General features: G+C 45.4%; 1 protein-coding gene across 1 annotated transcript in view; it reads right to left on the bottom strand.

Annotated features, from left to right (window-relative positions):
- The window catches only part of ACVR2B (activin A receptor type 2B), a 565434-nt gene that overhangs the window by 245370 nt on the left and 295617 nt on the right, over window positions 1-24447 (bottom strand). The window contains exon 2 of the mRNA XM_069647733.1: window positions 22024-22231. Within this exon, the coding sequence (XP_069503834.1) occupies window positions 22024-22231 (208 nt within the window). The remainder of the gene's footprint in view (window positions 1-22023; window positions 22232-24447) is intronic.

The following is a 24447-nucleotide window of genomic DNA, read 5'->3' as shown; positions in this document are numbered from 1 at the left end:
CGATGACGGTGCATGACACAGCCAGAGTGCCACCTGGAAATGGAAGCCTTCAAAATGGCCTTCCCATATCCTGCTGGTCCATAATTGATGAATGTAAAGACTTGAGGGGGGTTTCTGTACTCCTGCCCTCGATATGGCCAGAGTAGAAGCACAGCGCACCCCAGCCAAGATTCTCTACAGCATAGCTATGGATGAGCAATCAAGGCTTAAGCTCTCAGGAGGTGATGTGGGCTGGTTCTTAAGTACAGTGTAGTCCCCAAGCTCCCACAAAGGAATGTCCACACACTATGTTAAGTGATATAACAGTTCTTTATATAAATAAGGTTCAATATATATACACAATAAATAACACTTTGTGCTTTGGCAATACTAATATCGTAAATATGTACAATGTGTATGTGGTACCACAGTTAACTCTTGACTCCTTTAAAAACGCACCAACTACTGGCATCCAATGCCATACAAATCAATTAGTAAAGTGAATCAACAATAGAAATAGGGAGGAAGAAAAGTTGAGTTAAACAATGGCAGAATACTGGGTCCCTACCGCCAGACAGTTCTGTATGAGGAGCCCCCTCACCTCCCACCTGGGCAACCTGTGAATAAAGTGTATCAACAAGACCAGTTCCATATATGTTTAAAACAGTCTTGTTTCCTGCTAAAATGTTCTACTACCCCAATGTACCTGGTTTAGCAGAGTTCTTCGATGGTTCGTCGACAGAGCCCGCTAGAGTGGACTCCCTTTAAGGCAGGAGCCACGGGTCGTTGAGATTCCTACAAAGAAATGTGAACACTTGCCGAGGGAACAGCTTTGACTTTCGCGGTGCTAGTTGACGCTCATTCATGGACGGTTTGTGAAGATGAGGAGTGCGGTACACCTCGATGACTAGTGTTTGTTGCTGCAAAGCAGACTGATGAAAAACATAGGCCCAGCAAGGGTGTCTGATCGGGACTCAACCACGGCTGGCTTTCGGATCTTTGTTGGTGTCTTTGTGGACCACGGGTGGCAGGAAACCCACCAGTGGATTCTCCTCGGTTCGTCAGCAACTTCGACTTTCTCCAGTGGGACAAAGCGGTCAACGGTGATGGCAAGGGAATCCTTGATTTCAAAGCGTCATAGGCAATGGTGCGCTGTGGCTCCGGTCGATGAGGTTACAGCGGTCCGCCGAACCTCGGTCGACAGCCTCGACATCCTGGCGCTTACTTCAATGTTTCTCGGCGGACCCAGTCTCTGGTCAACAGCTGTTTGGGACAGACTACCAGGGTGCCTTGATGAAGATGAGCTGGAGCACACTGTTCCCTCGTAGCTCGGGAAGAGGTCTCCTAGTCAGGCCATCTCTTGGATCAGTTCTTGGAGACAACAGCTTTCGGATTGCGTCGAAGGAAAGCAGCAGCAAAGCATTCTTCCAGCTGGGTTTCAAGCTTAAGCATCAAGTTTTGACTTCCGCTTTTGAACAATTCCAATAAGAGGTCCCCAGATAGACTGTTCTGTCTCACTCACACTGCTGAGTCAGGCTCAGGCAGCCAATCATTCATAAGGGAATTCATTTAGGCAGGCAGCCAATCAGGCTCACAGTGCACCCAGGCCATTCTTCTCCGTCCAGACACTCACAACAAGGAATGTGGATTGGGGCAAGCACCCAGCCTTTCAGCAAACCACACTGCATTCATACCAGTTTTGGGCAGGGCTGTCTCATTCATTGCATCACACACTAGAAACCAGACACCCATAACATGAAATGCATCTTGGTCACACACTCCATTCACCCAGGTCCCACTCCAAGGGCGTACCCACAACATCCAGTCATTGGGAAGGCTCCAGCCAGTCTGGCCTGGACTTCCCCACAATACCATATATGGAACTTCCACCCAACAGCCAGTCAGGGGAAGGGACAGAGTCAAGGCTTCCCAAGACTTTGGGAAAACAAGGTAACAGGCAATAGAAAACAAGAGGCCACAGGGGCCATCTTGTCTCCTATCAGGAATGAACCGATTCCAATGGTAAGGCCTGGGTATCCCAAAATGGAGGATACTCAGAGCACCAGTCAAATTCAGCATGGAGCTGCCACCAGCCTATACCGTGCTCTATGGGCCACACACGTGCGTAAAAACATACACTAGAGGCACAGGGTTATGCCCCCGCCCATGGATGCTAAAAGGGTATCCCAAGGGTCTGTTCACCACAACCAAAAAGAGGAAGAGCTGCACTGCCAGGAGTCCCACATGGACTCCTGTGCAGAAAACAACAGAGAAAACATGAAAAAAGAATACAGGACAAGGACATGGAGGCCCTGTCCCTCCAATGCAATTCCAGCATCACAATGAACAACTGTGCTGTCTTCCGAAAATCCTTCCTGGGTGCCACATAAAACTTCAATGCATGAGCAACAGCCAGCGAATGCAACGCCCTTTCAGCAGGTGTAGAAGGGTTCAGAAAGAAAACTGGCAGATCCAAAGGATTGTTAACATTCAATTCCGAAGGAACCTTCGGCATAAAGGTGGGATGAGTCCACAGGACCACCCTTGCAGTGTGGAAGTTCAAGTACTGCTGCCTGGCGAGGTGATGGCTACCAGGCAAGCAGTCTTCCACGAGAGAAACGAGAGAAGCGAGAGAGGCCCGATGCATCAGTTCAAATGGGGCCCCATGCGTTTAGTCAAAATTATGCTAAGCTCCCAAGGCAGGGCAGGAGCCTTCAACGGTGGTAAAGTCCTGAAGTGGTCTTTGAGGAGCTCTTTGTCGAGAATGTGCTACCATAGGGATGGCTTTCCAGGCATCCAGGTATACCAGGATATGGCTGCTAGATGCACCTTGGAGGCATGAGCGAGGCCAGCGAAAGCAGGTACAGGAGGAGCTGCAGCCCCGTTACCCGCAGAGGCATACTCTGAGTCCTGTATCACACCATGAATCGCTTCCATTTGTGGCCGTAACAAGACAACGTCTAGGAAGCTCTGGCCATGTCCAGGATCATATTGCACTCAAGCAGCAGGGAATAGTGCCCAAATTCTAGGGCAACAGGAGCCAGGCCACGAGACTCAGCAACACTGGCTCGTGGTACAGTACTGTTCCGTGTTCTCTGGAGAACAGGTCCAGAAATGGAGGCAGCTGGACAGACTGATCCACCACAGATGGAGCAGGTCCGGGTACTAAATCTGCTGCAGCCAAGTCGGGGCGATGAGGAGCATCCTGCAATGGGAACAGAGTGTTGATTACACGTAGCAGGAGCGGAATCAAAGGGAAGGGGTACAGGGAGAGCCCATCCCACGGGAAAAAGAATGCGTCCCTCAGACTCTTCATTTGAGGTTATCAGCTGGTGAATCTCTTGCACTTGGAGTTCGGTGTCGTAAAGAAGTTGATCTGGGGGACAAACCACCTGAAGAGCTGAGACACCTGTGTTTGCTGAAGTTCCCACTCGCGCAAGATCGCAGCTCCCTGCTTAATGACTATGCAATGGTGTTCTCTGCGGCTGCCAGGTGAAAGGGGACAAGCAAAAGGTCCTGAAGACTGGCCCAGCACCACAAGGACTGGGCTTCCAGTTGTAAAACATGGTGGTGTTGTCCATGAATATCCGCACCACCTTTGCATGTAGCTTGCAGCTTCAATGACCTGCATGCCCAGAAAACCACCCGGAGCTCCAGGACATATGTGCAAATCTTTCTCCTCTAGAACCCAGAGGACCCTGGCGCGAGACTGCCCTGTGTAGGCTCCCCAACCTTCCAGGGAAGTGCATGTGGTGACCATGACCTGGTAAGGAGGAATCTGAAAGGGAGCACCGCCCACCACTGTAGAGCTTGCAGGAATGGCTGAGGGTCGATCTTGCCCATCCAATTGCCAGAGACCTTCTACCACCTGGTGTCCAGAAATTCCTGGACAGCCCTCATCTGGAGCCTGCAGAAAGGGACCAGATGGATGTCCAGCAGACTTGATGGACCGACTGTTGCGATGGGCACTGCTGACAGCCAATTAAGTGCCCCAGGATGGCCTTCACATGCTCTTTTGAGAGGGTCGCCAGACAAGTCACCGCGTTGAGACGGGCACCCAGGAACAGAGCATTGTGTGATAGCACCATGCAGGACTTCGGATAGCCGATTGATAATCTGAGTGAACTTAGAAGGCGTATGATCTCCGCTCTGTACTGGGTCACCAGCACATGGGAGCAAAAGGTGCCAGTCTTCCAGATAATGGTAGACTTGCATCCCCTTTTGGTGTAGATGTGCAGCCACCAGGGACAAGCATTTTGTGAACACCTTGGGGGCTGGATTCGAGCTGAAAGTCAGAGCCCTGAACTGGTAGCGTCGTCCCTGGACCACAAAATGCAAGAACCTCCGATGTTTCCAATGAGTGGGGAAGTGAAAGTATGCATCCTCCAGGTCAGAGTTGCCAGAAAGTTCCCTTCATCCATCTGGTTGAGCACGTGCTGAGACATAACCATGCTGAACTTCTGGAACAAAGTACCTATTGAGGCATCTTAAGTCTAGGATCAGCCACCACCCTCCTGACTTTTTCCAAATACCGGAAAGTATATGGAGTACACTGCGGAGCCCCGGATTTACTGAGGGACAGGCTCTGTAGCCCCCTTCCTCAACATGGCCTGAACCTCCTGCAATAGTTGAGCCATGTGCAGTTCTTGAGGCGCTACAGGAGGAATGCGAGGGCACTTGTGCTGAAACTCCAAGGCGTACCCCTGCTGAAGAACATCGAACACCCATTTGTCCGTGGTGATGGCTTTCCACCCTTTGACAACGTTCAATAGCCGGCCTCCTGCTGGGGTGCGAAAGTGAAGGCCCGGAAACAGCCGGTTCAGGCCTGCTTGGGCATCTGCGTCCTGGTCTGCGGGTGACGACACTGGCCTCTGCTGCTGTAGGCCTGGGAGCAGTCCCTGTAGGCTTCCTGGGCTGTGGAGTGGGAGGGCTAACGAAAGAGGGTAGAGTACCCGTTGTAGGATCTGTGCACCTTCCCTTTTGAAGAACAAAAGGGCGAACATCTCCTCTGCTGCAGGGTCCCTAAAGAGCGTGCCGTCTCCGTATCAGTCTTGATAGCCTGGAGCGTCTCATCCACTGCCTTCCCAAAAGAATTGTTCCCATCAAAAGTTATGTCCACAACCTTGGACTCTGCATCTGCCCTGAAGTTCGTGGCCTCTAGGCAACACTGGCATTGAAGGGCCACACCATTGCCCATCTGGCAGAACCAGGAGTCCACTATGTCCAGCACCACCATGATGGTGAGACGCAAGGTCACCTCGCCCTCCTGGAACAGGGCCAGGGCTTCCACCTTCTTGTCTGGCAGGAAATCTAACATCAGCCTGAACTTGTACCATAGTTCCATGTCGTAGCGAGACAGGATGGCGAGGGCATTGGCGGCCCTTACGGTGGAAGCTGCATTGTAAATCATGCGTTTGCCAACCACATCCAACCTCTAGCCATCCTGGTCCAGGGGCACCTTGTAAGAGGACGATGGATTGGACGAGTGCTTCATGGAGGCAGCCAACACCAGAGTCCGGACATGGATGTGACCTCAAGCACCTGGGGGCAGAGTCTGGGACCCTGTACTTATTTTCCAGCCTTCTCTATTGGAGGGTGTGGTACCTGCCGTCTTCAAAAGGGCCAATCCTTCCTCCCAGATACCGTCCAACAACAGACCCGACATGACGGTCTTCCTTGAGGACTGTTAGTGCTGAAAGAGAACCCCTCTTTCTTCTCCTTCACCGGTGCCAGACTGAAGAGTTTGGCCGCACTTGAGATCATGGTGTGGGAGGAGCCAACCCAAAGGCTCCCCCTATCCGCAGGGACATAATCTTCAAACTCGTCTACGAGTTGCCATGGTATCGATCTCTGTGCCATTGTCTGTTCTTCCTCCACCGGTGATAAGGCCCCATCGGGAGGTGTCATCCAACGCTTGAGAGGGTGCTTCGGCTCGGGAGGACTTGGCCTGGGGGTACCCCTCGTCAAAGACTTGGGAGGACTATATCAGCCCAGGTGCTGCAGGCTGCCTCTGCTGAATTTCCACCACCAAGGTGTGTAGGGTGGAGAGGATGTCCAGCAACATATCCCTGGGTGCTGGCAGAGCTACGAAGGGCGCAGCCGGGAATGGACCTGGGCTTAAACCCCTTTGCAGGGCAAACGGCAGGTATGGGCCCTAGCATTGAGATCCCTCCTGCGACATGGGCCCCTGGCACCCTTCAATGGTCCGAGTAGAAATCCTCAGGCAGGTGTTCATCCTTAGAACTGCTAAAGAGATGCGAGAAGATTTCCTGAGACCTCACAGGCACTAGGGAAGACACCCTCATGGGCCTCAGCAGGAAGTCAGACAGAGATAGCAACACCCTCACTCTACCAGTGTCCTTTATGAAAGAAGCGATTATGGGAATTTGCAAAAGTCGCATTGTCACTGATGCGGTCATGGTTGTTACAGCAGACAGGGGCTTTGGAGGCAAAGTAGCCCTAGGCGTTTGCCATCTGGAAATGATGGTCGCCGCTGGACATTTTCTCTGAGTAGTCGTAGATGTTGACAGGGGTCGTAGTCCATGAAGAGGCAGTCAATAAGGCTGTGGCGACCTTTCTGGGAGGAGATGTGCGATGTTTAGCCTTCTTTTAAATCGCCTCGGAAGGAGCATTCTCAAAGAACCTCGACCTCTTCTCAGAGGGTGCATGCTCATGGGACCTGCTGGTCCTGACTAGGTATAACGGCACACAGAGGCCATGTCAAAGGCCTTCTCCTCCTTGCCTTGAGCCAAGCCACCAGACTAGCAGTTTTCAGTCTATAGCAAAACGGATTTCCCAGCCCGACGACGGGAATATTCATGTGCATCGATGCCAAACCCCATGCTGCAGAATGCCAATTAAAATTCATTTGCAGACTCCTTTTTTAATGTTATCTGCTGGTGTAGCACTTTAATACATCGAGGCGTTTCTGCTCTCCAAAACAATAGCTTCTACTTGGTAGTGATTTCCATATATTAACCGGAAAACCAGACTCATTCCCAATAATCGTAGATCATACACGTACAATTCAACTTGTCACTTCATTGAAAGGATTTTTAAATGACTAGGACATCAAGAAGGTACTTCTTTCGCATTAGATACCATAGGATGCCCTTACCATTTGGCAAATGCACAATAGAATATTTTGTTCCATATTAACGGTTTCTTCTACGTTGTGTGTTAAAAACAGAGGGACGTATTTAATTATGAGTAGCCACAGACATTAGAAGATCCTATTTTATCCATAATTGCCATCTATAGTATATTTTAAATAAAAGTTTTTTTAAAAAATTGGTTACCCTAACAAAAATTAAAGTTCACAAAAACAGTAGTAACAGCAACATTAAGGTACAAACTAATTCCATACAACTACACCTGAACACTTTCTTCAATTGATGTAACCTGCTAAAACTGTAAAGTGAGAGATAAAGGTTGAATTGATAAGCATGTTTTTCGTGTCCATGTGCAACAAACTAATGCATGTTCGTGCAAATTTGCGAATGGATGGCTATGCACTTCATGTCTAAATGTGGCTACGTCATGATGTCAGCAATTAAGTCATTGATTTCTTGATTTGCAGTCAGTCAACGACTTGTTCGATTGATGACATCCTACCTCACCCATATCATCGATTGAGTATGGCTTAAATGGCTGTCAAGAGAGTAAAGTTTCTCACATCGATGATTGCGGTAAAGGGCCTAAGAGTGAGGCGCATCTGTTTTGTCTCCGTCTTTGTGCCGAGTCGTGTGGGAGTCACGAGGGCCATTCTTGGACCACCCGTCCTCAGCAGCTAGAATTAATACAGCACAGGCAGTAGAAGATGGAAAATACATTTGGGAAAAATAAAAGTCATGCAATACATTGGTAAAATGCAAAATGCAGAAGAGACACATTAAACAAGCGAAATAGGTGAAAAACGGGATAAAGGCTGTCCAGCGTCCACACGTGGAGATTTTCCATGAACCAGAAATCATAAATGCGAGGATGTCAACACGTGAGGGATTGGCAACTGGTTTTTCTAATTTGATCAAATATGTAATATGCTGAGCTCATCACTAGATGGCAGCCTATGCAAAGCATGCAAGTCCAAGCAGATTCCCAAATCCGAGAAAGGAATTTTCCATTTCATACATCTACTCCATTCACATCTAATGTACAAATGAATACTTGGTCCCGACTGATCTGAATTTTCCTACATGTTTTAGTATGCATAAACGAAATGTACACAATCTGCATGTACAGTTCATATAAAATATGTGCACTCACTCTTCGTATGCACAATACATACGTATTAAAACGAATCTCGAACTGGTCAGCTCAATTTTCTAAATGTTCTTTCAGTGCACCAAAAGCTGATAAGATGTAGGTGCGTGCAAAAAATCTTGAAAATTAAAATGCCCGATGAGAAGATATTTGGGCTACAATTATTTACATTTACATATAGGAAAACCGCATGTTAAATGCTGTTCCAAACCCAATTACGGAAATATTAATTTAAAATATGAATCCGTCACTTTTCCATGTTGGGGGAACTGGACGTTAGTTAACTTTTGAAGTCTTTTATGACAAATTCTGAGAAATTATCAAGTAATGTTAACTTGACTTCATCTTCATGCCATGTGCTACTAGGCTGGCATAACCATGTATATGAATGCTGGTGTAATTATGCCAAATAAGTTGGTATTGGACTGTGATGCAAACATACGCGAGAACAACAGGTTATCTAATATTTCCTGTAAGCGGTTGGTCTTTCATTTTTGATAAGTTTAAATAAAACCGAATATTCAGATAGAAACAGACTTCCTTCCCAGATTTTGTATTGGAATTGTCTCAAAGATGTCTCTTTATAATTAATTATGAAAAAGCAAATACATTTCATAGATGAAGTCATTGCAGTTTCAAACATCAACAGTAGTTTGCCTTTCTCCCCTCACTCCTCTTCTTTTGGTGGGGTAGAGAATGGGAGGAATCAAACGGTTTTATTTCAACAAAGGGTCATATCGAGGTTTGCTTACCCTCGTGGATGTGTTCGGAGGGAAGGTGGTGAGGCAGTTCTTCTAAAACATGCTACCAGAATTCAAGCGCGTTTGTGGGCACTGGGTGTTAATTTGCAGTTCTGCCGCAGTTTGCATAAGTAGGCGGCTTATTTGCCAGACTAATGGGAGCGACCAAACACCTCCATTAACCAATGCTGTTCTGCTTGTTTTGCAGTCGGGATTGGCTGGAAAAAGGAGATGGATGACTGCAGAAGAAACCATTCAGTATGTCCGGAACACTATTTCTGATGGGGACACTTCCGGTGACTCAGATAGGAGCGAGTTTTTTCCCTGTACCCAATGCGCAGAACAGTTCTTCAGAAGTGGGCCATGTGTCGTCAGCAGGCTCTTCGACAACCAAAAGTTCAGATTAGCAGCCTAATGCCAGAGCACCCCAAGTGACCTCACGTCATAGTAGACTAGGAAAAATGCATTGTACACAGCTTCTCAAATATCAGTGGTGGTCCTCAAAAGACACTGTGCGTCAACGTGCAGGGGTTAGCACGTGACAGGAGGAGCGAAAACCTTGACCACACTTATGCTTCTCTTCACAGAACTCGTCCTGTGCATAACCGTGATGGAAACTAACAGTGAGGGTGAGCATGTACTCAGGATTATGAATGATAGCCATCCAGAGTAATACCATTTATCATGTCTTGTCGATTTCATGGCAACCATGAGGCTTTGAGTCAGAGCGCCCAGACGCCCACACTTCCGAAGCATCATGAGCCTCAATTGATTTGAGAGCACCAATGTTTCTGTGCTTTAACGAAAAGATACATGCCAGACAAGCAGGCACTAGGACAAGCCATCACTAATCAGGGACACAGGATCATAACCGCTTCTGAAAGGCTATGTTACCAGGATAGACATATCAGTTGATTGTCTCCAGAGGTCGCTGTCCTTTCAGTCAACATGTCCCCAAGTAAGTCAGAAATACAGCATCAAGATAGGGTGGTGCGACTGCCCTCAGGTTTATTTGAAGAACCAGATTATAGCTCCTACACAGAAATCTAGTTCTAGGTGTGGTGATGCGCCTTGTGAATTTGCAGTGCAAGCCAGGCAGAAATCGTGTGGGTAAAATGTTTTCATCAATATTGAGCTGCCCAAAGACCTGCTATCCAATGACCAGACATACTTGAGTATAGACAAATTAAACCAAGCCGACACAAACACAGAAAGGCCATATTAAGCAGGAAACCTCGGTTTGATTTTGAGGGAATTCAAAGAATGGACTTGTTAAAAAAAAAAAAAAAGAAAAATAATAATAATAATTAGAAGCACCTTCGTGGACAAACCTGGATAAACCCAATAAATCCATTCAAGGAAAGAGCGCATAGCTATTAATATAATATGTATAGATCAAGTGAGAACTTCTGTTAACTGTACAAAAATAGAAGAAATATTTCATAAAGGTGTATTTCATTCCACCAGGAAGACAACAATGCAAGAAATGCAAACATTTGTTAAAACGTATATTAATAAAGGTCTATCCTGTAGGTTTTTTTTCTAACTTATAGTCATATAATCATAATTGTGAAGTTTGGACAAATTTGTATGGTTTGTGAAATGTAGTTGACGAACATTGTGTGATATTTTTAATGTTTTGTTAGCAAGTCATTGTATTGTATGCTAACCCATGTAATTGTTGGTTATCATACTTTGTTTTTATCTCTTGCCTATTCAGTGCGTCAGGTTGGTTGAATGAAATTAATTTTAAATAATGCAATGTTGCACTTCTAGAGGTTCTCACGTTATGTATACTTGTATAGTAATATCTATGCAAAACAACTCACCCACTCAACTTCTGTAAAGACAAAATGTAAATCTTCATTATGTTCCAATACACAATAACCACTCTGGGGCAACACTAAATTAGTCGATATTTTCCAAAAAAAAGGGAGTTAGCGATTCAGAAGTGTATATTCGAATGTATTGTTCTACAAAATTATAGCAATGTTAAAAGTTATAATGTATGTTTGAATAAAAGTTACATTTAATTCCGAAAATGCTACCAATTATTTGCTTGCGTTCCGATGTCCGGGCAAGGAGCACACAGCACAGAGTTGAGGTCTGGCTTATTCCTTTGCCACTTGGAGGTCTGGGTACCCCTAGTAACTTAATTTGAATTCGAAATGCATAAGGATGCCTTACGCATACAGCATAATAGCCCTGGGACAGAATGTATCACATGAGATTGGTCGAAAGATTGCTCAAACAAGGTAGGGGTTAACAAGGTAAGGGGTAATCGCTCGCCTTTATCAATTCTATACTGCTGGCGTGGCAGGGGTTACTGCAAGGCACGTTATAGTTCTGATGGTTCTCATTTTGGAAATTTAGCAAAGTTTTCATATTATTGACATCTATATGCTCTAATATGTCGCCATTGGTAGGTAGCCACGTTTTTTCATATGTTGCCAAGCATGCATACTAACATTTCCATGTGACCAATCAGTTTGACTTAAGGAGAGACATGTTAATGCAGCATGCCTGCTTTTGACATATAGTCGAAAGTTTTAAGTAGGTTTAATTCAGTATTTCAGGATCTCAATTTCAAAATGTTTTTCAGGGCATCCACGAATGTACCCACTACAAAGCTACCTAGCGGCAGATCAGCACGTGACATCACATCAATCCGCAGCGACTATCTAAAAGAACTTTTCAAAATCTTCCTATAACCCACTCTTGTTTTGCATTTCTGATTTTTTGTTCTACAAGAAGGGAAGGTGTGTTGTAGCTGCATGTCTGAGCGATGGGAGTGTAAGGTCATGGGGTGGTCTGCTGCAGGAACCCTTGGGTGAAGAGTAGGACCAAGGACTGCTCCAATAGTCTAATATTGCTCCGGTTGGCGCAGGAGTGCATGGATGGGTGGGAGCTCCCTACCTTTCTACCAACTCACAAAAACATATCTGATAAATTAACCTTAAGATTTTCTACGTCCGTTCCCCTGTATGCATGAATATGACAACTCCAGAACGTAACACATAGCCAATACAAAGGTCTGTGGGTCTATCAGAGGTCTGCTCATTGTAAGAAAAAAATGCAAATAAATAAGTAGGGGTGTGTGGGTCTTTGCAGGAAGCAAGCTCATGACAAATGACGCTACTTGACAGTCCCCTTAGCATTCTTTATCCGGTTCTTATTTTGTGTCTCACGATTCTGTTTTACACTTAAGTTTGTTGCTGAAGTGGACCGGTTCTCCAACATGTTGGTCTAGCAAGGATGACTGTTCGTTCAAAGGACATGGTTTTTTCAAACCAAGGTGCGCTGAAATGCAAGCTTAATATTTTAGAGAAACCTTTTCAGCAGCAATAAAGTGGTAAGACTTCGCCAGTTCAGCAATCAAGAGCTTCCAAGCAAGATTAATAGAGTAATGGCCCATAACCAAATGGTTCCATTTTTCAGAAACCTAGTATTCAAAGTGATTATGCATTTTCTACCGACTTTGTGTTGCCACTCACAGCCACGAGATAATTTCTGTATTGCACGTACTGGTTATTCGTTTTAAGCACATGCTTTCGATTAGTTGTTTTTTTCCTGTAATGTCATACGTGTGCACGTTCCATCTATCCTACATAGCTGTTAATTCGTTCGCAACTTTGATCAGCATTCTTTTCAAATGGTGACATGGAGAAAGAATATGGATACATTTCAAATGTAATGGCTCTTGAGAACTCAGTCTGGAATAAACACGTAAAATACATGCCTCTGACCCACCATGGTTTTACAGTAAACAAGCTTGAGCTGTACTGGCAAGTTTTCATATGTGCCGCTTACAAGCATTTTGTTTTTATAGTATCAGCGCATGGTAGTCTCAAAGTAAGATAAGGGGAGCCAGCACTCAAGTCATAATCACCATTATTACCATCCTGCTCAAAGGGGGGATCTTTGGGTCGCAAACGGAGATCTGACAAACCTCCCTGGAAGTCAGTGTCGGATGCCCCAAGATCATGTCGGGCTGCATGTGTGCAAAAACACCACACCTTCATTCTGTCAATCGGGACACAGGCTTAGATGTCACGCCACCCAGGCAACCAAGAAGTAAGGCATTTAGAAGACGAGAGTACACCTTTTCACATTTATACAATTAAAGTTAGGGAAGAGCAAACCTTTGCTATTCACGTTAGGGTATGTGCCAGGAGGTTATGTTGGAAAGGAAGCCATACTGGTCACTACAAATGTAAAAATAATGCACCATCATTACAGATTTCTTTGCACCCATTACCTATATCAACCATTGGACACTAGTGTAAAAATGGGGAGAACATCGACACCCTGGTGTACCTCCCATTTCCACCAGTCCCCTGCATTATGAAGACCCATAAAACGGCCTCTTGGCCCCGGGGATCTGTAATCCACTGTGCACTTAGATGACGGATTCTGCTGTACGTGTTATTCTTTTTTCATCTTCCCAGGGCTTCCATTTTAGTATGTAGGTTGGAGATTTCCATTTCAAGAGATAGGGTTTTGTGTCAAACCTCCAAGGGACAAAACTAGTATTGGTAGTATTGGTATACCTTAGCATAGCTCTAGGTTTTTAAAAAAATATATTTTTTTGTATTTTCTTTTTTTATTTTATTTTTTCTTTTACATAACTCCCATGTGTCACTCGTTCCTGCTCAATTTATTTCTCGCGAGTCGAGGCTATGCCTTCCGCCTCAATGTACACATTCAAAGTTCTGATCGCCCTCGGAGGTACTATTTTCCCCTCTGATGAATTTGTTGTTGAACAGTTTTATTATCGACTTTAGCCATTAAAGCAAAAACACACAAAACCAATCACACGAACTCATACAATATGTACAAATAAATATTTTGACTTCAGATTAAAATCAAGATGTGGTTGATCAAGCTAACTGTTGACATGGAGCACATGGATACAATTTTACCCGTTTTTGTACACACCCCTAAAAAAAATGCACATGCTAAAATTAATAAAAGGCTAAAATCTGTTGCCCCACACTACTAAATCCCAAAACTATGTTTGTACATGGATTGAACTAGTGTCCTCCTTAATTTAAAAATTTAAGAAATTGCTTTTGCATCGTCGATTGATTGAGGGATTTGTAACGTAAACGCAACGAAGCAAATCGTATCCCGGCACAGATGGAAGGAAAATATCACCACGTGATGATGCCAACACCCCTAATATACCAATAGTAACCTACAGTTGTTATATTTATTTAAATGAGTGAGTTTTTTCAAAATATTGCCAGGGATTCTGCTTTCGTTCGTTCCAGTGGGAGGTTGTTGCACAGTCTCTGTCCAAACACTGAACATCTGCAATCGCCCCTAAAAACACATCTCATTCGTGGAATGGTCAGCAAATGTTTGTCCTCTGATCTTAGAAACTTGGTTGGTATTGCATTAATTTCGCCTTCAAATATTCACGTGCTAATTTATTCAGGCATTTGAATACAGACATCCAATTTTAAAACTTTATACGGTTCTCAATCGCTAGCCAGTGAATGGACCGAAACACTAATCGGAGCGCCGCGTTCTGTACTTTCTGTAGTCGATAAATTTGTTTGGTAGGCACCCCAGCTGGTAAGCCGTTACAGTAGTCCAGCTTCGAGGTTACTAAAGCTCCTACCACTGTGGCGCGGTCCCTCTCAGGTACATAAGGAAGGGTCTGTCGCAACAGCGACGGATTGAAAGAGGTTGCCTGCACTTTGGCTGAAACCATATCACTGTCATAGTCGCACGGTTATTGGTGCTGCAATACAACACGATTCTCTCTTTGGCCGTATTGATATCTAAACTGAAGAATAATTGAGTGAGAAGCAATCACCTCAGCAAAATGTACCTTGGGAAGAGGAACAGCAATGTCAGTTAGATCCATGTTAACTTCCGAGTAAATCCTACAGCAGGGATTTATATAGTCAGTTGGTTCCCACTTTGGGGGATCCTGTCACTGGCTGAACACAAAGCAATCTCATCTTCATGAAGCGATTAGTAGCCATGAAGTTTTACGCCTCCTCCAAATATTTCTGAGGCTGTTTTTTTGTTAATAGAGAACATTGTAAGGATTCCAATGCCAGTTCTTTCTCCATGATGTTAGTGATGAAATAATCAGTATACTGGTGCTTTAACACACCGCAGGATGTTTTACTAATATTGCCAGGTCATCCCAAAAGTAAGCCATATCTAGCACTAGACTGGTCTTGCAGATTTGCGGAAACTATGGTAGCGATGCCGACCTCAAGGCGTTGTTTATGTAATCCATAGCTTCCCCAATTGCAGGCCCTGGCCGAACTCCAAAGTTTAGACCAATGCAAGAGGGGTTTGAGTCTTGCCTCAAACCCTAGTTTTCTAATGGCAAGTTCCAATCTGTGGAAATGGCAATTTCTATGTTAAATTTATTTTTGCAATGTATTAGACGACTTCCCCAATGTGTTCCATTTATTGCACAGCTTAATTTTCCAAAGTTTTGGGTGACTTATTTTTCCCCAAATACATTTTCCTATGTGCCCCCCTGCACTGTGTGGGTGGGGGGTTGTGGACCCAAGCCATGATCCGTCAACAAAGAACCATTTCCATCTGTTGCTCAGCTGCAGCCTGGAACCCCTTCCAATTCTTCCTCCCACTCGCTCCACTCTATAATTAATATCCCCTTTTGTCTTGGCATGAGCCCTCTCTGAATCCGGCAAACCAGTTCCACTTGTTGTGTCCAACAAGTAACCTCCCCTTTGGCCCGGCACGTAATCATTTCATCTCCCCAGACCCTACAATTAACATCCCCTCTGGGCTCAAGCTGCCAACTCCCCTGACCTGGGAATCACACAGAATACCTCAACGTGTGTGTGCCACTCTGTATCCCATGGAAACGAAACAGTGAAAGGCTAAACAAACCAGTTGTCTTGTTTCCCCTCCCCTGGGAAACACATGTTGTGGCCCTAGAATGGGTGGAGCAACAGCATTATATAAGCCTGTGGAGAAAGGATTGGGGGACACTTTTCGTTGGCTGCTGGTGGTGTGCTGGCGTGGGTTGGGGGGCAGGGCTGGAGAGGCCCTTGTGGCAGGTCCCCTCCTCCCCCCTGTCTGGCCTTATCCTTCTCCCCTGGTTCCCTTCCTCCCCAACCCTGATCTATTTTTTCACCAGTGGGTCTCCTGGCCTTTGGCTTTTCTTCCTCCTGCTCCTCTCTGCTGGCCCCTCAGCCCCCCCCCCACCTGCATCTCGGTGCCTCCTTGTCGCCCTCTGCTTCGGTCTTCATTGTGTCTGTGCCTGCCCCTCTCCCTCTACCCCTCACTATCTTTACCGGCCCCCTTCTCCAACCCTTTCCTTTCTCCCTTGGGTCCCCCCCTAGCACCATTGCATCCAAGGGTACACGCCAGATTCCATGTCAGTGGGTGTGGCTAGCTAGTCCAGTGTGTATAGTTTATCCTGCTGGCAATGGGATTACTCCTCTTCCTGTAATAAATCTGTTGCTGGTTTCTACAACTATTGTGGTGCCTTCAATTTGTTCCCACTTTTCCATGTAACCTGTCTGTTATTATCAAAGAGGGGACCCAGCCCGTCTGCATACACAACGCACCCCCACCGGGTCTGTTGACTCCCTGGTCCAACACTGTGGCTCCGGCTGCGGTCTCCTACATGGCCTCTCCCATTTTGGCCTGCCCCCAACTTCCACAAATCTAAGTGCTTTGTTTGGTGAGTTCGCAGCGAGGGAATAACAGACTTTAGGATTTTGTTTCCTGCTGTTTCTAATAGGTTCAAACAAGTCACCCCCATATCTCTGACCCACATAGGGCAGCTGACATAGGTTGGCAGAGATAGACCTCAAGGGAGGCTACAATTGTACGACCATATCTTTCTTTTGGAGATTCGTGTGGTTACTCTGCCCCCTCCCCCACTTTTCCAGAATTACAAAACTCTTTTCCACCTGGGCAGTCCAGTTTCCCTTTTCAGCTATCCAGACACCTAGATACTGGAAGAAAGTTACCTTTCCTACGTTTGCAGGGTAATGTTAATATTGCATTGTTTTTCCTACTGTTGCAACACACATTTGTTTTAACGTTAATACATAACCCCTTCACTTTGCATTGCTGTTTAAAAACATCTAGCTGTGTTTGGAGCCCAGATGGTGTTTTAGAGATTAAAATGGCATTGTCTGAAAATAAAAGTAGGCCTACTTTCTTTGTCCACTCCGATTCATTTAGAAGCGAGCAGACGCCGCCGGAGCCACAACGCCATATCGCTAAAACAATCCAAAAAAGACACCACGAGGTCGAGTATTCAAGAAAGCCACTCGTTTTTGCAACTTATCAAAGATACAAATTGGAGCTACAGAATTTTAAGGCTCCACCCACTGCCCAAGGGACACTTGGGTATAAAGCAGGGGAATACCGAAGATACCCCCAAAATTCTATCTCCGTGGTCTACGACTAAAAAAGTTTTTTCGGCCACCGATTTGGCTTGTCACACAGAAATAGGGTGAAGACGTTAAGCTTGTATTAAATTATAACTGTCCTGAAGATGGCCCAGCACTGATTATTTAGACCACCGCAGACAACGATGGGACTACTGAAAGGGGCCGAAACATATGTCGACCTATAGAAAATTCGAATGTGTTTTTTCTCACTGTCTTTCCATATTAATAACAACCAATATGTGTGAAGAAATTGTTAATTTCCGCACCCGTCTGTCACAGAATGATTGCACTGATATGAATGGTATGAGTGAGATATGACAAAGCTGATTAGTATATATATTTATCTTTTTTCTACAAAATTTTTTTAACAAAACCTATTAAAGAGATTTATTGATACAATTATTACGGCTCTGTTTATAAAGTGTCTCTTCCTTGAGGCAATTGCTGTTGATTGATACATCAGCCTTTTCAGCACCTGCATCTGGTGTGTCGTCAGACTTTAGAGAGAGGGGTAGTCAGTCTGTAACCTTGTTCTTACCTTCCTTACCCTCCCTGTCTACAGACTTGTCCCCCCGATAACAAAAAATCTTTGGGAGTACCCATCACTATACCTACTTTCTTTCCTCCAATTGATATTGCATCTGCAGCCACGTTGTTTATATGCTCTGTAAGGGAATTTATATATGATAGAAATAGAACGTGGGTCAGCACGCACCCAGTCAGACCCCCTGCTCAACATATTTTGGGTATGGGTTCCCGCGAGAGCAAATCCGATACTGGAAGTATTCCTTCATAAAAAACCTGTATACAGACCCAAGTCCAGAATTTCTTTAGACAATAGCATTCCAGGGACAGTATCAAAGGGTATCTACAAATTGATGAAAACAAAATAATAGTATGGATGCTTGTGAGCCACATCAAAGTAGGGGTGATCCATTTCCGAGGGCTTCCTCTCGTGCAGACACCAGCTTGCACTACCATAGGTTTGGCTCTCAAAGTCAGCCCAATGATACTCTTTCCCTCCCCCAACAGCCAAAGAGTCAGGGCTTCGGTGCCACAAAATCCACCCTCACCCTTTATTCTTTACCTGTAAACTCCTGTCCACCAGGCCATTTGTCTGGCCACTAAGAACTGTGCCACATACCAACGGTGCAGCCTCTGGTGCAAAGGAGCTTAAAGGTTAGGAATGCTTGTTTTCATATTTTATTAGGTAGAACAAGGTTGCTGTTAACCGTGATCTCGCCTTCATTTATAGAAGGAGCAAAAGGAATGCAGGGTAAAAGGATGGCCTTCAGTATAATGATATACATAGATGCCATTCTGCCATTGAAGTCCATGCATTGCAAGCAGTTTTAGTCTATCCCAATGAGCATCAAAAATATTTTAGGGATACAAGGTCTTGAAAATGGCACCCTTCAGAAAGTTTTGCATGGTTACATTTACCATCCTTCCGGATCTTTGCCGGAAACACTTAAGCAGCATATTTGTGAGATTAATTTATGTGGAAATAGTCAATATTTTATAAGGATTATTGCTCAGGGTAAGGGGAAATATGAAATCTAACACTGGGATTCATGGTGGAGCAGTGTATGGGCATTACATTGTCCCTTTTAATTATTCCCTTGGGGTTGACATACAAATCTTCTACAATCATGGACAAAAAAAAACAACAATCCAAAGCGAGACTTGCACCTGTAGGACACAATCATAATGAACAGACATGGGAGGGGTTGAGTTGGGGTGAAGCAGGAGACTAGCGGCATGGGGAGGGCGAGCCGTCTCAATAAACCAATGAAAAGTTAAGTTGGCTGGGGTTGACAAGTGGACCAACATGACTTGAAAGTGAGCAGAGCAGACAACCAGTGCAAAAGGCCTGCCAGGATCAGTCAGGGTGGACAGTGGCGACTTGGCAGAGGCAACATAGCTCGGAGTTGGGCAGGTTTAATTCATTAATGAAACCAGTCTTTGAGGTGGGGGCAGGGATAAGGGTTAAAGTGAGGGAGGGCTTTCTACACAATCCAACTGTGGGAGGGGGAAAATCAGGCAACCTGACTGGTGGAAGGAAATATGAAAAGGCACTCTAGCCGGTGAAGTCGGACCAGAGGAACTGTCTGGTGTGGACAAGGAAGAAAAGCAGAGAGAGAAGAAAGAAATGGCTTCAGAATGGAAGTCGGTATTTGACAGTGACTGGAGGAAAAATGGAAAGAGTATCTTCATGTCTGTGGTAGAGCAGCCACCTTCATGGCACCGCATAGCAGATAACGCAACATGGCAATTTCCATGTACCCTTTTATTTGCAATGTTGTGCATGACTTCATTTCCCCACTGTATTCAATAAATTGCACAACTTAATTTTCCAAAGTATTGAGTGACTTATTTTTCCCCAAATGTATTTTCCTCTGTGTCTCCTGTACTGTGTGGGTGGGGGTTAATGGACCCAAGCCATGATCCCTCAAAAGAACCAGTTCTAACTGTTGCTCAGCTGCAACCTGAAACCACTTTCAACCCTTCCTCCAACTCGCGTCACCCTATAATTAATCTCAACCTTTGTCTTGTCATGAAGCCTCTCTGAACCCTGTAAAACCAGTTCCACTTGTTGCCTCCATCATGGGTGGGATGCTCTAGAAAGCAACTTGTCCACACAATGTAATTATCCTCAGTCACCAACCTAGCACCTGGTCTGGGAACCCCCTCCATTCCCTAGTCCAACCAGTACCATCCCCTTTGGCACCAAATGGCCTAAACTGTAAGATTTTTTAAATCTCCCCATACCCTACAATTAACATCCCTGTGGGCTCAAACTGCCAGCTCTCATGTTCTGGGAATCACACACAATTCCTGAAAGTGTGTGTTCCACTTTGCATCCAATCTCCCCAGGAAACTACCCTGGCAATACTTGCCAAAACAAACACTTGCCTGTGTGAGAGGCCGGCCCTGCAGTGCGTGGGAACAACCGCCTTATATAAGACTGTGGATAGGGGACTGGGGCTCTCTTTTTCCTTGGCTGCTGGCGGTGTACTGACGCGAGTTGGGGCAGAGGCTGCAGAGGCCATTCTGGCAGGTTCCCTGCGCCCTGTCTGGCTTTATCCTTCTCCCCTGGTTCTCTTCCTCCCGAACCCTGCTCTATTTTTCCACCAGTGGATCTCCTGGCCTCCTCTTCCCATGCTTCTCTCTCTGGGCCTCTCAGCCCCCGCCCCGGTTACCCGTCGTCCCCCTGCTTGTGCCCCTGTCCCCCTGTATGTCTCTCTGCCAGTGTGTCTCTCCAATTTTCTCCCTCAGCATCGCTACCAGTCTCCCCTCTTCTCCAATCTTTTTTCTTGCTTGGTGTCCCACCCCCCTTTTGCACCCAAGGGTACTGCTCAGGCTCCAGGTTCCAGGTCAGTGGGTGTGCCTACCTAGTCCAGTGTGTCAAATGTATCCTGCCGGAAATTAGTTTACTCCTCTTCCTGTAATAAATCTGTTCCTGGTTTCTACAAAGACTTTGGTGCCTTCATTGTGTTCTCACTTTTCAGTGTAGTCTGCCTGTTATTACCAAAGGGGGGGGGGGGTCGGCAGTCCGTCTGTATACACAACACATCCTCACTGGGTCTGTTGATTCCCTGGTCCAAAACTGTGGCCCTGTCTGGGGTCTCCCTCATTACCTCCCCCATTTTGGGCTGCCTCCCACTTCCACAGGTGGAGGAGGCGGCAGCAGCAGAGCAGGTGGCCTGCGGTACACTGGCACCAATGGAGCAAGCTACTTAGCGGGAAATAGCCGATAAGAAAAATGGGTGGCATTGGCAGCAGCCAACCGGGCGGGGGGGGGGGGTGGGTTGTCAACTAAGAACAGTGACAGCAGAGCAAGAAACATGGGGCTTACAACTGCACTGGAGCAGGAAAGTTGGGGTCAGCATGGGGCATTTTGGCTGCAGCAGAATAGGCAATGGAGCATGCAATCTAGGGGGCCATGGGGAGCAGCAAAGCAGTCAGCCTTTGGGTGGCAGCAGCCATTCAGACAATGGGCGGTGGAGGGGCAAAGGGGAAGATATGTTTGGAGCAGAACAGGCAACCAGTACAGGTAGAAAGAATGACGGAGTGTCAGATAACCACCTCTGAGTCTTCACTAGGTTATCTGTGGGAAGTTGGAACAAGGGACATTGAACAGAGGTGACCCCGGGAAGAGTAGTACAACAGAGGAATAAATTAGGCAGGCAGGTGTCCCTGGGGAGGGGGCGCAAAATAGCTAAATTAAACGGGGGAAGATTAGGGGAGATGAGTTGTACATTACAAGACATGGCATGGCATCGGGGAAGAGGCAGCTGCCCGGGGAGTGGGGTAGTACTGGTTTATTCAGGGTATGGTGCAACATCGGCCAGAAGACCTCAAAGGATTAAGTGAGGAGGATGGGAGGCCAGAGAATTATACCAGAGCAGGCACTCAAAGTTTGTCAAAGGACGGTGCAAGGTGTACTGCAATAGTTGGAAATAAACAAAGGTGGGCATTAAAAACAATTGGACAATAACTATGGAAATCAAGCAACGAAGTTCATTTCAACAAAATTTTTGGGGATCCTTCAAACGTAATGCTCCCTCAGAGGTGGAGAAAGATGGGTCAACCAACTCGGTTATGTGCAATGCGAATTAACTTTTGGCTCTTACCGATCATAGCAGTTAAAGTCATCCAACCAACAGCCTTTCTTAACCAGCTCTATGGAGCCAGAATTATTTCTCCATGAAGCGTAGCAATGCAAGCGTTTATCCTTTTCTCCTTCACATCGCTCAATGCCACTTTGATTAGTCTTTTCCAGCTCCCAGTTGGCATTGTAGTAAAGGCATTCCCTCGTTTCCACCTCTCCATGACCAGAGCCTGTACAAGATGGAAGAAAAAAAGTGCACATGAGAAGAGCGATAGAAAGATTGCTTCTTTCTACTGGATAGCAGTTGCTTTAAAAGGTCACTTAACAAGCACGCAAAGCAAATAACAAAATGTAGGCTTGTAGAAGTAGAAGCAGTATCCTAAACCGGAAGCCTATTGACATGAAAGCATGCATTGACAGATTTGTAAATCAGAGCATGCAACAAATTCAGTGCGAGCTCAAATGTATCTGTGCTCAAGGGCAGATTATAAAGGCAGTCCTCAGGGACAAATAACGAGCCTTACACCCAGTTACCTGCGTAGGTATGGTTAGCGCGTTAAAACTGGGCCACCTACACGGATGTTCAGCTGCTCATTGTAAAGACTTACCACATTTAAATGTGTAATAAGTAGCTGGTGTGCATGGCTTTATGGGATTCAATATTTTCTATTAAAGGTTGATTTTGACGTTTACGTGGTTTGTTATTTTTACGAGAAGTAGTTTTGACTGAAGCACAAAATGACAATGAAAAACCTCTTGCTTCAAAAAGGTGATGTGCGCAGTGTGATATTTTCTATCCCGTCGGGCTGAGACTAGAAGGCATTGGAAAGCAAAAGCATCAAACGGAAGTTATAAATAGACTCCCAGGCACATTACCCGGGAGCTACAAATAGCCTCGCGCTTTTTATGAACTACTCGCACGGCACACAAGTTGGATAACGCGGTGGGGGATACACTGGCTTGAAATGGCTGTGAATGGGGGAACTTCCACTAGTTTGAAGGTTTGAGCATCGCTTTATACCAAACCGCTGTACCAAAAATCAAAATGTAAGAGAAAGAAACCGATGAGACAACAATTTGAGACAGCAACACAAAACTAAGTAATAACTAGTGATGGGATAATACGCGAATGTGAAGAAGAGGACACAGACCAGCACGGGCCAGGGGAATCAGCCGGTTCCATAGTTATGGACAAAGTGAAGCAAACCAAAAGCAGTACCGGTTCAAATCGATGGACAAACTGCATAATTTGGGGAAGATAGGCATACGTTGGCGTATTTACAGGAGAGAAAGGATGTGTAACGGTCATCGGTCCATTGCACAAACTATTTCTGTCTGACATTTCTTTTACAAATGAACATATCCGAAACTCTGAACCTTAGCACTGTTAAAACGCCCTCCTGATGCGGATCACCAGACTCAGACTCATGAGATCTTAAACCATGCCTCAGTCCTACTTCCCCCATTTCAGGATTGAGGTGTGGAAGGAAGGCCTGGCCAGCCCAGACTTGCACCACTCCACATGCACCAACTGCTCTGGCAACTCCTTATGAGGTGCAGAGTCCCATGTCACTTAAGACGTGGTCTTTAATGCTCCATCACTCACAAACGAGGTAACGGAATCACCAATGATATAAGCAAAACACGCAGACTTAAGATTAACAGAAGACCGTTGCCACTTCAGTGCTGTATTTATATAGTTTTAATTTTATTTAGTTTTATAGTGCCAACACCTAAGCGATGTACATAATCATACGGTAGAAAAACAAGTCAATCTGGTACAATTCAAGGGTAATTATACAGAAGAAAGAAAATGATGTTCAAGCCGAGTACAAAAAAAGCAAGAAAGTAAAATAACAAATAGAGTGGCAGGTGATTCCAAATCTTGGATGCCTGAAGAGAAAAAATAAAGACACGACTGGGCACAAGGAGCCCGAGGGCAAGAATGAATACTCAAATAGCAAAAATCGGGTAGGGTGGTACCAGGAGATCAACTATGATAAATCAGGGGACCCAAAGCATAAAAAGATTTAAACACAAGACAAAGTGGAATTTAAAATGGGAATCAAAAGGGAAGATAGTGTAAGGCATGAATGGCAGCAGTGATGGATTCACGAGGGTAAAGAAAACAAATAAGACAAGTAGACGAATTAAACAGATTGCAGAGGGGCAAGATGAGAGGCAGGTAAACCAAGTAAATAGAAGGAGCAGTAATCCAGAGGCGAAAGAATAAAACTATTAACAAGTATTTTAGAGGCATTAAAAGGTAAGAAAAGAGCAAGCCTTACGAATTTTAAACACATTGAAAGGGCAGAACCGTGCTACTGCAGAAATGTGAAAAGAGAATGGAGTAGGATCAAAGAGAATGCCATGGTTACGGGCAATGTTAGAAGGAGGGAGATAGGATGGAGGAAAGAAAACTGAGGAAGGCGGAATATGAAATTAT

Source organism: Ambystoma mexicanum, chromosome 2q (assembly GCF_040938575.1).
Source record: "Ambystoma mexicanum isolate Mex_15411 chromosome 2q, UKY_AmexF1_1, whole genome shotgun sequence".
In the NCBI taxonomy this organism is placed as follows: Eukaryota; Metazoa; Chordata; class Amphibia; order Caudata; family Ambystomatidae; genus Ambystoma; species Ambystoma mexicanum.
Note: the sequence above shows the minus strand (reverse complement) of the source record. Positions and strands in the feature narration are given on the sequence as shown.